The 18,282-nt window shown below is 46.0% G+C and overlaps 1 protein-coding gene and 1 pseudogene across 1 annotated transcript; one reads left to right on the top strand and one right to left on the bottom strand.

Annotated features, from left to right (window-relative positions):
• Positions 1-857: 857 nt before the first annotated feature.
• HEBP2 (heme binding protein 2) lies at positions 858-11,753 on the bottom strand. Its single transcript, XM_010379501.2, has 4 exons — positions 11,361-11,753; positions 10,678-10,813; positions 9,808-9,988; positions 858-3,086 (listed from the first exon to the last, which is right to left on the bottom strand). Exons 1-4 carry the CDS (start codon positions 11,460-11,462, stop codon positions 2,888-2,890), a joined length of 618 nt encoding a protein of 205 aa, XP_010377803.2. The 5' UTR covers positions 11,463-11,753; the 3' UTR covers positions 858-2,887.
• LOC115897040 lies at positions 11,461-13,662 on the top strand (annotated as a pseudogene).
• Positions 13,663-18,282: the final 4,620 nt, after the last annotated feature.

The raw sequence follows: 18,282 nt of genomic DNA, 5'->3' as shown, positions 1-18,282 counted from the left end.
CAGGAGAAGGGGAGGGACCAATCTTGAGGGGCACCTGTTGCTTCATGGGGAAAGACCTTGGACACTGAATTCCCTTGTGTTAGGGGAGAGGCAGGAAGGGAGGGTAGTTCCAGCTCTTCATGGGGAAGGGTGGGCCTCTTCTGCAGGCTCTGAATATTCAGAGTCTCCTAGGGAGTCAAATGGTTGGGGATATCCACTAAATGCCCCCATCCCATGTTTTAGGTTCCCACGTTTGATTCTGACCTTGATCTAACAGGCCTGGCTTGGTTGAGTATTTGTTGGCTGTTAGCTACCTTTACCATGGAATCCTGTGCTTGACCTTCAGCTTTCTCTGCTTGGCTACAGCATGAGATGAGGACTTGTTAGCAAGCTACCACAGAGACTCTGCTGCTCACACTTAGTTTTGTTATCTGACCTCAGTTTTTCATTATCCACTTGCAGGATGTCAATCCAGCTCAGCAATAACCATGGAAGCCCATTGTCCTTGTCTCTTTTATCCACCTTCCCATATTTGAGACACCCAAATCACCCAGCAGTCATTGCGTTCCCTTGTAGCAGCATGCCATTTCATCTGCAGTCTTCATCATTGGACAACCTTCTTGTGCCAGGGACTGTCTGCGTCACCTATCCACCAGGGATGGGGGCCTCCGAGCCTGCCAGCCAGTGAGTCACTCAGCTAATGCTGTCTTACCACCTACATTCGTGGGCCACTGGTACCAATTGTGCCAATTTTAGGCTGAGATGGAGTTAGGAGTACAAAACTGGTGAAGTGACATCTCTGAAAGGAAAAGGGAAAAGCAGGATTGAGCAGAGGAACTGTAGAATCTAACAGAGTCTCTACCAGCCCACCAAAAAGCTCCAGAGCAGAGGCTGTTTATTAGAGGGGTTTCAAGCTGGTAGAAATGACTAGGTCTTTCTTTTTTTTTTCTTCCTGAGACAGGGTCTCACTCTGTCACCCAGGCTGGAGTGCAGTGGCATGATCATGACTCACTGCAACTTCGCCTCCCAAGCTCAAGCAATCCTTTCACCTCAGCCTCCTAAGTAGCTGGGACTATAGGCGTGTGCCACCACACTTGGCTAATTTTTTATTTTTTGGACAGACAGTCTCACTGGGTTGCTTTGACTGGTCTTGAACTGCTGGGCTCAATCTATCCTCCCACCTTAGCCTCCCAAAGTGCTGGAATTACAGATGTGAGCCACTGCACCTGGCCTAAATGGCTAGGTCTTATACCACCACCTTGCTCAGTTATTGGCTGGACGTTGCCAGAAAAAAAGCATGCTGTCAGCTACCACTACCTTGCTCAGTTTTGACTAGGTCCCCCTCTCTCCCATAGAATAGTGTATCCTTATCTTGAAATCTGGCGTGGACCCTGAAGACAGTAACAGGGGAGACTGTCAGCGAACCACACCCCTCACAACTGGCCGGCTGGTACTTTCTTGAAGGTAAATTTGAGTGGCACACCTCACGTTGTCTACTACAACTTCAATTCCCAGAATAAAACTGACCATTCTTTGGTCATAGTAACAATTAAGTACCAGAAACAATCAATGACAATTTCACATCAGTCACCTCACCTCCAAACCAGGCTTCTAAATCATGCTAATCAGCAGCGGCCTCACTCTGGTAACTGCATCTCCACAACTAAAGCTCGATCAACTCCTAAATGCTTTTGAAAGTCTGTTAATCCTTCCTAAAACCCTGCGTAAGGTCAGCAGTTTTCTTTATCAGGACAGACCGTGCCCTACAAGACCGTGCCCTACAGTGCTCTCTTGCTCAGCAGTGTGTGCAGCTTTTTGTTCTAGGTACCAAACATGGCCTCTCCCTTTAACACTGTCACGTCTGCCCCTGGCTTTCATCTGACAACTCCTCGTCATCCAAGTCTCAACTGTCTCTTGAGAGGCCTTTGCTGACCACTTTATGTGATGCCCACCACACCCTACCTAACCACACTCTACCCCACTGCCCTATTTCGGTTCTTCATCACGCTTGCCAGTTTCAAGTATCTTATTTGTGTTGAACTCCCTCACCCTCTAGAATGTAAACTCCATGAGGCCAGGGGCCTTATCTGTCGTGTTCACAGTGGGAGGGTGAATGAAATAGTTAAGGAGGTGGAAAGATGTTGTTGAAGTTAGTAAAGAGGAAGTCAGTGATGAGGGGCTTGGGACACAGATTTTCTTACCTTAGCCGAGTGCTTGGAACAGAGCAGGGGCTCCCTACAATGAGTTCAAGAATGAATGAAAATACGTGACAGTTCGGTGAAATGTTTAGGGGAAAAAGCAAGATTTTTAGGGGGTTAAGTGGAGACTAGAAAGAAAGGAATGAATTCACTACGTTTAAATGGAGTTAAATGGAGTATTCCTGTGCAGTGGGGCAGTGGGGCAGTGGAAGGATGCGGGAGGGAATGTAATACATACAACAGAGAATGTAATGGTGGCAGCCACAAAAGACAATTTGATTTTTGTGTCCAACTGAATTTCACCTCTCCGGGCCTGCCAGCCTAGTGGTTCCACACAAGATAAATTTTTAACATTTTTATTGATACTATCTGGAGCGGGTATCATCCAACTGACACAAATCCAAGAAAAAAAAGGAAATATGATTGTGATGCAGTGAAGAAGAGGGAAGTGACGTGAAATTTCCCTAGATCCTCACAGAAATAAAGACCGCCATAGTTATGACCAATTTATATGTTTACAGACTACTGTCCTCTGTTACCTGTGTATGTAGATAAAACTTCAAGCATTAAAAGGCACATTGGAAATAAGCTTCATTAATAGTAGTATTCTCAACAGAAGACACTAGACATGCACTTTACTTAGAGGTCACGTTGGTGTCTATGATAAACAGACGTTTTGCCTCTGACAGTGGAACTTCCTTTCATTTTTCTCATTCGTTTTCTTTGGTGGGTTCATTTTTTTGAATCAACCACACTTCATTATTTCTATTAAGCAATTTGAAAGGACTGTTGTAGCCTGCAGTGTAGTAAACCTTCTCATCAAAAACTTTTCCATCTTCCCTCAAAATGCTTGCTAATGTCAGAAGTTGTTCTTGATTCTTTTGGCCACTAGAAAATCCATCAAAAGACCTACAAAGGAGAAAGGAAATAACCGTGAATGATTTTAATACTGATGTGAATGTCAGTCTGAAGCAAAAAGCGGGTGCTGGTACCGTGAATGCTGGGTGAAGTGCAACTTCAAAGTTACTCCCTCTCGGACAGGCGAGGTGGTTCACACCTGTAATCCCAGCACTTTGGGAGGTTGAGGTGGGCGGATCACTTGAGGTCAGGAGTTTGAGACCAGCCTGGCCAACATGGTAAAACCCCATCTCTAATAAAAATACAAAAATTAGCTGGGCATGGTGGTAGGCGCCTGTAGTCCCAGTTACTTGAGAGGCTGAAGCAGGAGAATCGCTTGAACCTGGGAGGTGCAGGTTGCAGTGAGCTGAGATCATGCCACTGCACTCCAGCCTGGGCGACAGAGTGCAATACTCTTTTTCAAAAAATAAAAATAAAAAAAGCTACTCTCTGTCAGCAGATGAACTGACCACTCCTATCTGTGATTCCTGGTCTCCGTGTGACCTCAGAAGCACTGAGGAAACCCAGCAGGATGCATCTCCTCCTCCCATCTGTTGACAGGTGGATTTGGAACCTACACAATCTCAAGTGCTCTACCCTGTGCTTCTCAAACCTTTAACGTGCATATAGGTCACCTGGGGATTTTGCTACAATGCAGATTCAGGTCTGGGGTGGGGCCTGAGAGTCTGTATTTCTACCGAGCTTCCACATTCATGCCGGTGCTGCTGATCAGAGAACTATACTGACACCCCTGTAGAAGCCCCTTTTCCAGACTCAATTTTCACTTGAACATTGCCCCTTTTCCCCCCGCCTAGGGAAAATAAGCGCTGGATTACAGATGAATATGATATAGTTTTCACCTCTCTGAATTTATGATCCAAGGGAACAGATAAACATTTTGGCAGTTCTCTCTATACATCCTGAGGTTTTTTGTTTGTTTGTTTGAGACCAGGTCTCAATCTGTCTGTTGCCCAGGCTGGAATATGGTGGGACAGCATACTGCATCCTTGACCTCCTGGGCTCAATCAGTCCTCCCACCTCAGCCTCCCAAGTTGCTGGAACCACAGGTGCACAACGAACTAATTTTTTAAAAAAATCTGTAGAGACAGGGTCTTACTATGTTACCCAGGCTGGTCTCAAACTCCTGAGCTCAAGTGATCCACCTGCCTTGGCTTCCCAAAGCGTTGTGATTACAGGCATGAGACACCATGCCCGGCCTCTGAGAAGGGTTTTAAACAGGGACAGGATCAAAGTGTTGTGGGAGCATTGAGGACATGATTAAATCTGGGGTAAGGAGAGTCATCTGAATTGGGCTTGAATGGAGGATGGTTTTGCTGAACAAAGAAAGGGGAGTGATAGGAAAGAGACCATAAATCTAAAAATACCAAGTGTTTTCAGAGTGAGGCATAAAATGAGGCCAGGAAGGTGAGTCAGAGCTAGAAGGCAGAACCCTGTGCATTAGCCTAAGGCCTTTTGAGGTGATTTCCAAGGATGTTGAGCAGAAATGTGCAACTTGATCAGATCTGGATTAGAATATAGGCAGATAGATAATAGACTGGTGAGGAAGGATCCAGGCAGGAGGTTGCTATGGGGATGTGGAAGAAAAGACAGTCAAAAGCTTAAAACAAAAAGTGGGAAAAGAGAATAAAAGTTTAAGTATAGATTTTACAGTATATAAACAAAAACATCCTGAGATTAAATCATGACAGCACTGACCTCGCTGAGCTGCTGACAGGCAAGCATGATGAATTTGATTTTGAGGGTGAAGAATAAGAAACACTGAGAAACAAAAATTTTCCTAATATGCTTTCTTTGGTATAAGTTCTGTTACCAATGTGCCAGTGCAAAAAATCAATCCTACCACGCTTCAGATGAGGTGTCATCTTTCAAGGGTACAAACCATGTCTGTTTTATATAACAATGTCTACCCAGCACCCAGAACCATTCCTGGCATGCAGTTCCCTTTTAATCCTGCCAAGTGTAGGAATCTCTGCATGCACATGTATACAAAATAAAACACTGCAGGTGAGTTGATATAACTCTTCTGTTCTATCATTTTCATGTCGATTGAATATAATTCTGAACCACAGGTTAAGAAACATTTTGGGCTAGGCATGGTGGCTCACGCCTGCAGTCCCAGCACTTTGGGAAGCCAAGGTGGGTGGATCACCTGAGGTCAGGAGTTCCAGACCAGCCTGGCCAACATGGGGAAACCCCGTCTCTACTAAAAATACAAAAATTAGCAGGGCATAGTGGGGGCACCTGTAATCCCAAGTGATTCAAGGCTGAGGCACTTGACTCACTTGAACCTGGGAGGCGGTGGTTGCAGCGAGCTAAGACTGGGCCATTGCATTCCAGCCTGCGCAACAAGAGTGAAACTCTGTCTCAAAGAAAAAAGAAAGAAAGAAAGAAAGAAATATTTTGGCTCCTAAATGTATTCTTTATTTCCTTAATGAATAATCAATGCTTAGCATGTCCTGCCTGAAAGGAATTTGTTTTCAAATTTATTTCCCCTTAAAATCAAATATTGAACCCTTTAATTAGAAATAAGCTTTTGTTCTCTGAATGCGTGTTGTTTCACAATGATCTATTCATGGTTTTATTCAGAACACAAACAACATATATGGTGCCTGCCTTGCCAGGGGCTAGAATATATAGACATAGTAACATGCTGTCATATTCTTGAAGAAGTTTCCGTCTATGAATAAGTCACTATTACTTAGAAGAAGAAGAATAGAAGGAAGGGCACCAGGACAGAGTAGCTAGCTAGGTGGAGAAACTGAAGAAGGCATCACAGAAAAGGTGTCATTTGTCCTGTAGGGTGGCAGTGGGCTCTCCAGAAAGAGTGAGAAGAGAGTGCTAGAGCTAGGAATGCCTGATGCTCATGTTCCAAGTGTTTTATACAAATTAACTCATCTGATCTTCATGGCAACCCTATGAGATAGGTAAGTACTATGATCATATGCATTTTAAAACAAGGAAATTTTAGCAAGGAAAAGTGGACTAATGTGCCTGAGGTCAAAGGTAACAAGATGTGGAAGAACATGGCATGGTCCGTGAAGGGTGAGAAGCCCAAGTGATGGAAAGGGGAGCTGCTGGAGACAGAGCTGGGCCAGGTCATATGTGGCACTGTGCACTGTGTCAACAATCTGAGCTTCCCTGGGGAAACAAGAGGCATCCGACAGAGATTTTGGGCTTTTGTCATTGTTGTAAGAAAGATCACAGTACCAGTGTGGAAGAGGGGAGGAAAAGACTAGTGGCAGGGAAGATGGCTTGCAGGCTACTGAAGTGAAATAGTCAAGAAGTTATTCAGTTGAGATCAATCAACATCCCAGTATCTACTGGGAGTGCCAGGCATGTGCTGAGAACTAGGGTACACAAAGATGACTTAGTGCAGTCCCTAGAAGATGAAGACCCAAGTAAGTCACAATGGCGATGGAGAGAAGGGAACAAATCCCTGAATCATTTTTGAGGTGAATGGGCCAGATTTGGGAACCAGTTGTCAGGAACAGTGTGCTGCTGGTGACGGTAAATTCCTTGCTCAGGAAGCTGTCTTGACTGGGCATGGTAGCTCATGCTTGTAAATCCGATGCTTTGGGAGGCTGAGATAAGTAGATTGCTTGAGCCCAGGAGTTCAAGACCAGCCTGGGCAACATAGTGAAATCCCGTCCCTACAAAAAATAATAAATTAGCTGGGCATGGTGGTGGCACACACCACTCAGGAGGCTGAAGTGGGAGGATCCCTTGAGCCCAGATGTTCCTGGCTGCAGTGAGATATCATTATGCCACTATATTCCAGCCTGGACAACAGAGCAAGGCCCTGTCTCAGAAAGAAAAAAAAAAAAAAAAAGGAGCCTATCTGGCTGATGAGGCCCTCAACTGAGACAGGCACTATAAGATCAGAGAAGATTTGGGAATTGGGGGAAGGCTCATTTTTAGGGTTGTTGAGTTTGATTCCCCCAACCCCAAAGAGAGATGTCCAACAAGTAGGGAAATCAGATCTGAAGACACTTAATAGATTTGAGAATCATTTGACTCAGGGAGTTGAAACAATATGAATGATCACCCAGAATAAGTCGGCTCTGAAATGAGGGTCTAAAACAGGTGTCAACAGCGATCCTAGGGTGGGGAGCTGAGGAGGGGCCAACAGAGGTAAATAAATGGGAGAGCAGAAATGACAAGAGAGTGACACTCTGAAAGTTAAAGGATAAGCAAGTATTAACGGACCAGATTGGTCCACACATGACTGCTGTAAGGGTCACATGGGAGAGGACAGTAACCATGTGACAGATACAGAGGCACTGCTGAGGATGGCAAGGGCAGTCTAAGGAGAGGGTGGGAGTCATACTGGATCATGGTGGTTTAAGGTAAAGGCCATTCTGATAAGGTCTTGGATGGATATGGGGAACATTTATTGGAACTTGGAGGGAAGGTGATCCTTGTCATGACATGGCAAAGAACCTGTGTTTGTGTCCCAGTGTAATGTGGACAGTACAACTTGTGAGTTATGAAACAGAATATTTGGCTGAACATTTTCTAACCAAAATGGGAATGGAAGATGTGGCCTGGCTTCTCTAGATAGTTAAATACAAGAAGAGAGAATTTAAAGAGTAAATTTTTAATCAAAAGGGAAGCAGAACTTAAACATTTGGAAAATTCTTAGCCTATCCATATTAAAAGAAATGAGAAAGCTTGTTCCAGAGAGAACAAGGGTAAGGCCAAGCAACCCTTTGATAAGGAGATTAATGTAGAACTGCCATCTAAACAGAAACCAGGACCTGTTCTCCAGAATAATGGAAGAATGGTGCCAAAGGCATTTCAGAAATTATGAGCTGCCTCTCCCATCACAGGCCAAGTTTCAGTGCCTGGCGGGGGCAGAACAATTTCAAAGGAGGGTCTTTGGGCACCTGGGGGGCCATGGAACTCACTGCCAACACTGCCTCACCACTCTGTTCCCTGCATTCCAGTGCAGCCCTCCTTGGATGCCCCAGGTTCAGCTCCAGTGGAGTGAGGTGTGGCCGGGGCTGCTATGGCTGTCCCCCCGGAAGGTGCAGGCAGTTAACTTCAGCAGCATCCATGTGGTGCCACCTCTGCCAGTACATGAGCTGTGGGGGTGTGGCTACCTCCAACTTGAAGGATGGAACTGCCCAGGGCCTTAGGTATGTGACCCAAGCAGAGGGCCACAGTGAGAGCAAAGCTACTTCAGTGAGTCCCCAATAGGGAAAATGGCTAACAGAGCCATGGGAGCAGGGCACACTAGACTGGGAGGGCCACTGGTGTGTAATTTGAGCCTGGTAGGACTGCCCCTGGGGTCCCTCCAACTGTGAGAGCTGCAGTGGGTTTGGGCCACCCAAAGCCATGGGCAGGGCCAATTGAAGCCTTGGGGGCCCAACCTCTGTTCAGCAGAGCTTCACAAGTGGGACCTTCATCCCAGTGGGCCCAGAGGGAAGAGCTTTGAGTCACAGAAAATTAATCTGAACATTTAGAACTTACTTGGAACCTGTTACCCATTTCTTTTTTCCCATTTCTTCCTTTTGGAATGTGGTATTTATCCTATGTCGGTCCTACCATTTTTTTTTTTTTTTTGGAAGCATATAACATGTTTGATTTCACAGGTTCATAGATGGAGGGGAATCGGCCTCAGGATAAACTGTACCTTGAGCCTCAGATTTGATTTTGATGATCTTTAGATGAATTTAGACTTTTGAGTTGATGCTGGAATGAATTAAGACTTTTGGGGCTATTGGGATAGAATGAATATATTCTGCATGTGAGATGATATGAATTTTACAGGGTCAGGGCAGAAAGCTATGAAGTCCATGTTTGTGTCTCCCCAAAATTCATATATACATTTTTTTTTTTTTTGAGACAGGGTCTCACTCTGTCACACAGGCTGGAGTGCATTGGTGCAATTACGGCTCACTCAGCCTCGACCTTCTGGGCCCAAGTGATCCTCCTACCTCAGCCTCCCAAGTAGCTGGGACCACAGGCATGTGCCACCAGGCCTGGCTAATATATATATATATATATTTAGTAGAGATGGGGCCTTGCTATGTTGCCCAGGCTAGTCTCTAACTCCCAGACTAAAGTGATCCACCTGCCTCAGCCTCCCAAAGTGCTGGGCCTCAAAATTCGTATTTTGAAAACCTAATCACTAATGTGATAGTATTAGGAGTTGAGGCCTTTGGAAAGTGATTAGGTCATGAGGGTAGAGCCTTGTAAAACATGTCCAATAAAGCTACCTTGCCTCTTCTACCACATGAGGACATTTCTGAGAAGGTTCCATCTATGAACCAGGAAACTGGCCCTTACCAGTCACTGAAACTGCCAGCACCTTAAACTTGAACTTCCTTGTCTCCAGAAATGTGCGAGATAAACTTCTGTTTTTCATAAACTACCCAGCCCATGGTATTTTGTTACAGCAGCCTGAACAAACTAAGACTTTTGTTTAAAGTACTTTTGTTCAGATCTAACTATATTGCAGTCTTTTGTTTTGGGGGCATATAATTTGCACCGTGTCTTATATGAAGGGCATGCAATAGACTCATTAAATGAAGTGATTATTATCTTGTGACAGACCTCAGTAACATATACAACAAAGCCAGTAGGAAAACATCACAAAATGCATTAGACCTAATTTTATGGAAGGGTGAAAAGCCTTTTGAAATTGCATTGGAGCTAAACTGTAAGTAAAACTAGCAGTCAGCAATGCTATAAATTATCTACCACTTACCGTACAAACACAGTCATTTCGGCTCTATCTTCAATGAAGACATCTGACTCTAAAGGCCTGGGCGGATCAAATTGCTGTTCAGAGGGAATATACAGGGAAATGGTAATAGTAGACTCACTAAAAGGACCTGAACCAGGCTCCACGTAGCTTGTCACTGGAGCTGTCATCTTTATTTTCATCTCTGTGACATAAAAATGAAAGCAAATTTAGTGTATTTTTGACAGCTTTAAACATTTAACCTATTCTTTTTTGATCTGGGTTTCTTGATTTACTTCACATTATTGACATATTTACCTTCAAGATAATTTTCATCTTAAAACAGTAAGGCCAAAATTACTAACCTGCTCACTGCCCATATTAAACCACTTTCTGTAATACTGATATTCTGGGTTAATAAATTCTTAATTTTAGAGATAAAAGGGGAAATTAGAGATTACAAGGTCAGTAAATGCTTTTTTCCTACAATTCAGAAAATGAGGTCCCACAGGCTAAGAGACCTGCTAAAATATAAATAGCGGCAAAGCCAGACCAAAAGCTATGACTTGATGCTTCTAATCTTGGTACCTTCTTGCCTCCCGATGTCTCTGATCCTACCAGTCAGCAAATTATCTTGAAGCGTTAGCCATGGAAAAGGACTTATCACGCGTTACACCAAACCCCAGTTCATCCAGCAAAATCAGAGAACAGAGGTTGAAAAGTAATACCCAGTGGAACCCTGGTCCTGAGGAGTCTTGTCTGAAAACAAGACAAGTCTTTGATGACTTGCTTATTTTTCTATTATAAAGGATATGTCTTTGATAAGCTAAAACTCAGTAAGAAACCCAGGGACTCTTTCACAATATGCATAATTACAAAGAAAACTGCTTTTACCTTTCTCGTTTTTGCCTTGAATGTAGCTGTTCAGTCTCGTAAAGCCCGTCTGGATGGCTGAATCCCAGTCCATAGACTCCACGGACGTGCTGACCCACTTGGCTGGTCCATATTGTCGGATCTCATAACTTCCGGGCTAAAGCGGAACAGAGAAAACTTCGAGAAGCAATTCTAAGAGGGTAGGAGTGAGATGCAAAAATACCGGTGCCATGATCTCGGGTCGACCTGCAGCCGGCCTGTCTAGGGGCTGCACCGCCCCGGGGTCCAGCCTGAGGTACCCGCTCCTTAGGTCTGGGAGGTGCCCCTCCACGAGGTTCCCCTCCTTGCGATTAGGGACCGCAGCGGCCCTAACCCCACACGCTGGGGACTCGATTCACACTTGAAAGACAAGCATCTATTACACCCCCTCGCTTCGAAGGGTTCCACCGCGCGTTCTGGGACATAACCAGTTCCTCCTCGCCCCACCACCCCGCAAAGACAAGAAATTGAGATGGGACCTGCACTGGGGTAGAGGGGAGGGTAGACCGAAATGACCTGGGTTTCTCGTTTGTGTAGGATACGGGGTAGGGACTCGGACAACTTAAAGAATTGTACTTTTTACTTAACTCTATGGGACCCGCTGGCCTCATGGCAAATCAGCCCGAAGGCGGGCCCAGCCCCTCCGCTCCTGGGTCGGCGCCTACCTGGGAGCCCGCGTCCTCCGGGGCCTTCCAGCCTGGCGTCTCTACGGCTTCGGCCGCCGCGTTCTCGGCCGCCCCGGGGTCTGGCTGGAGCGGTTCGGCCATGGGCGGCGCCGGCGCTCTGGGAGCCTGGCCAGTCGCGCCAAGGGCCCGTACCCCGGATCGCCCCGCCCGCGTGTGAGCGCCCCGCTACGGCCCCGAGTCCCCGCCCCGCAGACCCTGTTCCTCCGCCCCGCCGGGCTGGAGACCCGAGCCCGCCGATGCGCCTGACTCTGGACCGCGAGGGGGCGCCGCCACCAAGGCGGGGCCGGCTCACGACCCGGGACAGCTCCCGCCGGAGTTGCGCGCCCTGCTCTGGCCCCTCCGCGGGGACAGGGAGCCGTACCTCGCTTCGGCCCGCCTTCTTTTGGAGCACCTCCCGCCCCCGTCCCTGCCCTTGTTTTTGAGAGAAAGGCAGCCAGAGATGGCCCCGCGGGCAGTCGCGGGTGGCGCTGTTTCTGTGCAACCGGTTTGGGCGCCTCTGCCGCGGCCCCGCCCGCGCTGGGAACCGCGGGCGCTGAGCGGCCAAGAGGTTGTCCCAGCGCCGCCAAGAGCAGAGAAAGGCCGGAAGGGGCGCCTGGCGACCCGCCCCCCGCGGCCCCTGCCCGCACTCCTGGGGCTCAGCCAGGGCGAATGGCCGTACTCATCCCAAGAAGCTGTCCTGGGTACCAGACAGCTTTCAGCGTCCCTTGCGGAGGAGGTGGTGGGACCACAGACACATGGGGAGAATCTGGAACTGTTCTGGTTGCTGAACTTCCCCGACAGGACCCCAAACCCTCTGAGTCATCCCCCCAGGCTTAACGGGACTCGGAGAGAGTTAGTGCGGAGGCCAGACACTAGTGCTTTTCAAGAATTTTGGTGGCCGGGCGCGGTGGCTCAAGCCTGTAATCCCAGCACTTTGGGAGGCCGAGACGGGCGGATCACGGTCAGGAGATCGAGACCATCCTGGCTAACATGGTGAAACCCCGTCTCTATTAAAAACTACAAAAAACTAGCCGGGCGAGGTGGCGGCGCCTGTAGTCCCAGCTACCCGGGAGGCTGAGGCAGGAGAATGGCGTGAACCCGGGAGGCGGAGCTTGCAGTGAGCTGAGATCTGGCCACTGCACTCCAGCCCGGGCGACAGAGCGAGACTCGCGTCTCAAAAAAAAAAAAAAAAAAAAAAAGAATTTTGGTTACCAGGGCTTTCCGGAGCCAAGCGAGGTGCGGCTCTGTGTCCCAACACCCGCGCTCTGCCGGCCAGGCCGACCCCGCGTCACTGTCCCCTGCGGCAGAGACCCGGCGCGGCTCCGGCGTCCTCCAGAGGACCCCCATCGTGGGAAGCCAGAGCTCCGAGGCTCCCCGGGGCTACGGGACCGTCGCAGAAGCAGCAGGCGCTCCCCACGCGAAAACCAACGGACAGAAGGGTGGCCACGTGAAAAGCAATGGTGACATCCCCCAAGGGTGAAGGGGAGTTGGTCCCTGTGAACAGAAGAGGCAGCCGGGGCCACTGGCAATGCCATGGAGCCAGCACCCCCTAGCCAGGGTGCTGAGGCCAAAGGGGAGCCTCCCTCCCCTGCAAGGAGACTCCCAAGAAGACGAAATTGTCTTTCAAGGCCGGGCATGGTGGCTCATGCCTGTAATCCCTGCATTTTGGGAGGCCAAGACCGGGGGAATCGCTTGAGCCCAGGAGTTCGAGACCAGACTGGGCAACATGTCGAAAACCCATCTCCACATACTACAATAAAATAGCGTTGATAGTATAGTGGTGAGCATAGCTGCCTTCCAAGAAAAAAAAAAAGCTGGGTGTGCTGGGGTTGTGATCTCAGCTACTCCCGAGGCTGAGGCGGGAGGATCCGCTTGAGCCTGGGGAGGTCGAAGCTGCAGTGAGCCAAGATCACGCCACTGCACTCTAGCCTGGGTAACAGTGATACCCTGTCTAAAAAAAAAAAAAAAAAAAAAATATATATATATATATATATATCTTTCAAGAAGGCTTTCTAAGAGCAGCTTGTCCTTCAAGACAAATGGGAAGAAGGGTGGGGTGATTCTTCTGCCTCCTCACCTATGGAGGAAGAGCAGGAGCCGGGGGAGATCAGTGCCTGCAGCGACAAGGGCACTGCCCAGGAAGGGAAGGCTGTTGCTACCCGTGAGAGCCGGGAGCCCCAAGCCAAGGGGGCAGAGGCAATGCTGCCTCAGAAGAAGAGGCAGGGCCCTAGGCTACAGAGCTATCCGCTGCCTTGGGGCGGAGGGTGGCCCTACACCAGCCCACGCTGAGCAGAATGAATAACGGGGTGGGCCAGGTGGTTGATCTCTAAGCTGCAAAAACTGCTGTTGTTGTGAGGTCACTGCCTGGACCTGGTGCCCTGGCTGCCCTCCTGTGCCCAGAAAGGAAGGGGCTATTGCATCCTACCAGCTACATTCCCTTTCCTTCTCTCCCTCCTGTGGACTCTCCAATCCGCCATCTGGCTGTCCTCTTAAGGCCAGTTGAAGATGGTCCCTTACAGCCTTCCAAGTTAGGTTAGTGATATGAAATCCTCCTTTCCCTGGCCCTGCCTCCTTCCCTGTCCCCAGCCCTGCAGAAGGCAATTTCTGGTTTTCTTCCCCAATTATTTTCCAAGTAGATTTTGTTTACCCTACTCCCCAAGTCCCTGAGCCAGAAGTTGGGTGCTTAAACTCCCAAACCTTGAGGATCCAGCCTCCCCCCTGTTGAGTTTTTACTCTCTGGTGCTCTGCCTAGTGTTACCTGGGCTGGGGAAAGGCGGGGACACTAGGGTTCTATTTAAGTTCAAACCTTCAGCTTGTGAATCAACTGTGTCTCTTTTTTTGATTTGGTAAGCACATATTGGGCTTTGGGGCCAGGGAGAGGTCTGTAATGTGAAATAATTTCTTCTTGCCTTTTCTTCTCTAATTTTTATAAATAACTTTTCATGGCCAAACCCCAGATTTGTTGTGTGTGTGTGTTTTTTTTTTCCTAACTGCTAAAACCATTCTCTTCCACCTGGTTTTATTGTAACAATTGGAAAAGGAATAAATGTCCCTTAAATTTTTTTTGTTAGATGTATTCTTTATTTTTTTCCAAGAGATTTATTGGGATGTAATTCATATACAATATAGTTCACCCATTTAGAGTGAACTAGTGAACAGTTTTTAGGATCTTTAGAACTAGGCAACCATCATCCCAAGGTGAGAACATTTTCATCACTCCCCACCCTTAAAGAAACTCTATAACATTTAACCACCACCTCCCAATTCCCTATTCCCCATGCCTAGGCAACTACTAATTTGTTCTGTGTGTCTATAGTTTTGTCTATTTGGAACATTTCATATGAATGGACTCATGAAAGTATGTGATCCTTTGTGACTGGTTTCTTTAACTTGGCAAAATGTTTTCAAGGTTCATCTGTGTTGTGGCAGGTACTCCATTTCTTTTCATAGCTGATTAATAGTCCATTGGATAACCATTCTATTTATCAGTTCATCAGATGAGGGACATTTGGGCCATTTTCAACTTTTGGTTATTATAAATAAAGCTGCTATACATGTTTATGTACATGTTTCTGTGTGCATGTATGTTTTCATGTCTCTTGGGTAAATATCTAGGAGTGGAAGTTCTGGGTCAAATGGCAACTCTATGTCTCTATGTTTAACTTTTTGAGGAACTGCCAGACTGTTTTTTTGCCACTTTACATTCTCACCAGCAGGGTATGAGCATTCATTCTATTTCTTCACATCCCCATCAACACGTGTTATTATCTGGCTTTTGGATTCTAATCATCCTAGCGGGTGTGTGCTATGGTTTGAATGTTTGTCTCTCTGGAAACTCATGTTGAAACAGAATCCCCAATATGGCAGTATTGAAAGGTGGGACCTTAAGAGGTGATTGGGTGATGAGGGCTCTGAAATCAGTCCATCCATGGGTTAATGGATTAATGGATTATTGGGTTAGCACAAGAATGGGACTTGTGACTTTATAAGAGGAAGAAGAGAGACCGGTGCTAGCACACTGAACCCCATCACCATGTAATGCTCTGTGCTGTCACAGGACTCTGAAGAGAGTCCCCACCAGCAGGAAGGCCCTCACCAGTTGTGGCCCCTTGACCTTGAACTTCCCAACCTCCATAACTGTAGAATATAAATTCCTTTTCTTTATAAACTACCCAGATTCAGATTTTCTGTTATAAGCAATAGAAAATAGACTAAAACAGTGCACCTGGTGCTTTAAAATATTTTTTGAGATACAATTCACATAGCATCAGTCACTATTTTAAAGTGTACAATTCAGTGACTTTTAATATATTCACTATGTTGTACAAACATCATTACTACTAATTCTAATTCTAGAATATTCCATCAGTCCAAACAGAAACTCCATGTATTTTAGCAATCACTGTTCATCTCCCTTGCCCCAACCTCTTGTGGCCACGAATCTACTTTCTGTCTCTATCGATTTGCCTCTTCTGGATATTTCTTACAAATGGAATCATGTATTATAATATGTGATATTTAGGCCAGGTGCAGTTGCTCACGCCTGTAATCCCAACACTTTGGGAGGCTAAGGCAGGCAGATCACCTGAGGTTGGGAGTTCGAATCCAGCCTGACCAACATGGAGAAGCCCCATCTCTACTGAAAATACAAAATTAGTCAGGTGTACACATGCCTATAATCCAGCTACTTGGGAGGCTGAAGCAGGAGAATCGCTTGAACCTGGGAGGTAGAGATTGCAGTGAGCCGAGATCCTGCCATTGCACTCAAGCCTCGGCAACAAGAGTGAAACTCCATCTCAAACAAACAAAAAAACAATAATATGTGATATTTTGCAACTGGCTGCTTACTCTTAGTGTAATGTTTTCCTCTATGTTGTAGCATGCACCAGTACTTAATTTCTTTTTAATTGCCAGAAAATATCCATTGTATGGGCCTAGTGCTTCTGAAGCATTTGATGTCTTCTCTTTTCCTTGCCCTTCCCTGCCGAAACAACTGTGCAGTGGCCTGAGGACTCATGGCACTTTCTAGTGGTTCTGTCAGATATATTATTATGCAGAGCTAAGTTTGATTTACTTAGTAAAGGCTAAATAATGAATGTTTACTTATTTTAAAAAATAGCTTGTTTAGTTTAACTATGTAACAGATGTGATCCATTGCTTAGGTGACTTTGCAAAGTTGAAAATGCAACTTTATCACAGGTCTTTTTTAAAAAAAGAAAAAGGATGTAATTTACATCATTGCTTAATAAATCTGTTATTTTAATCTACAGAGTATTTTTACATTTATCAATGTCTTTTTTGGAGGGCAATATTTTATTTGCAGAAAATCTGAGGCTAAATTTGGAGACATTTATTTTTTAGGGTTTGGAATATGCAATTAGTGAAGGTAATAGCAGGTGACTAGGCTGCACTATCTGTATTTACAAGGCAGTAACTAGTCATATAAAAGGACAGAGGAAGGAAAGAAAAGGATTTATTTCAAAATCATAGGATTTCAGTTTAGAACAAGTTTAATAAAGTTTAGTAAAGTTTAACAAACTTTAAATTTTTTAAATTAAAGTTCATAAACAATCTTCATTCAAGTTTTATATTGTTATTTCAAAATAATTGAGTTAGTTTTAGTTTTCTTGTCAATTAAAGTAATTTTTTATTAGCTTATATTTCATCAATGTTTATGTGACACTATGAAGCAGATATTTTATTTAAGCTTTACAGCAAATTTTGAGATAAGTTCTATTTTCCACATTTGGAAATCTATGAGCTGATGGAGGAGGGGCAGAGCACCCAAATGTTTCTTCTTTTTGTCTTTCAAAAGTACTATTTATCTTCAGTTAACAAGCAATATTTTATTTTTGTATTTCTTCATTTATTCATTTATTTAGAGACAAGGTCTTACTCTGTCACCCAAGCTGGAGTGCAGTGGTATAATCACGGCTCATGCAGCCTCGGCCTCCCCAGGCTCAAGCAATCCTCCCATCTCAGCCTCCTGAGTAACTGAGATTACAGGGGCATGCTACCACACCTGGGTAATTTTTTGGTTGTTTTTGTAGAGAAAGGGTTTTGTCACATTGCCCAGGCTGGTCTTGAACTCCCGGGCTCAAGTAATCTGCCCACCTTGGACTCTGAAAGTGCTGGGATTATAGGCATGAGCCACCGTGCCTGGCCTTACAAGTGGTATTTTAGGAATAGATATTTAGCATTGTGTTTGGTGAGGAAAGACTAAGTTATGCTGTGGAAAGAACCTCACATAGCACTGGCCATAAGCAACAGCTGATTCCTTGCTCATGCAGAGTCCTCTCTGGGTCTGAATGAGGATTTTGGACAGCCCCTTTCCATAAGATGGTACAGCGTGGCACCTCCATGATCACCCTGGCAAGGGAAGAGAGCACTGAGAGACCCACACCAGTAATACAGCCAGTTCTCATTGTTTGTGGTAGTTACATTCCTTAAAGTAACCATAAACACCGACTTAGCAAATACTGACCCATTGCTCCCAGGGGAAATATAGAGTTAGGTTCCTGTAAGCCTCTGGTCACACTATTTTCAGTAACCAGTCAATACATAACCTTGTTTTATGTGTGTTTCTGCATAAATATATCTTATTTAACAGGTGTTGCTGATTCATTAACATTGAACTCACAACCAACAGCATTATAACTCATGACTGAATGACACACATGTCTTCTCCATAAGGCACATCACAGCCTTCTTGCACTTAGGAACACTAGACAGCACATCAGCCCTAAGCCTGGGGGCTGTTTTTTGGTTTGTTTTGTTTTTGTTTTTGAGACGGAGTCTCGCCCTGTTGCCCAGGCTGTTGTGCCGTGGTGTGATCTCCACTCACTGCAACCTCCATGTCCCGGATTCAAGCGATTCTCCTGCCCCACTAGCTGCCCGAGTAGCTGCGATTACAGGTGCACGC

This window comes from Rhinopithecus roxellana, chromosome 4 (genome assembly GCF_007565055.1).
Source record: "Rhinopithecus roxellana isolate Shanxi Qingling chromosome 4, ASM756505v1, whole genome shotgun sequence".
NCBI lineage: Eukaryota > Metazoa > Chordata > Mammalia > Primates > Cercopithecidae > Rhinopithecus > Rhinopithecus roxellana.
The sequence above is the reverse complement of the archived record's forward strand: the minus strand, read 5'-3'. Positions and strand labels throughout refer to the sequence as shown.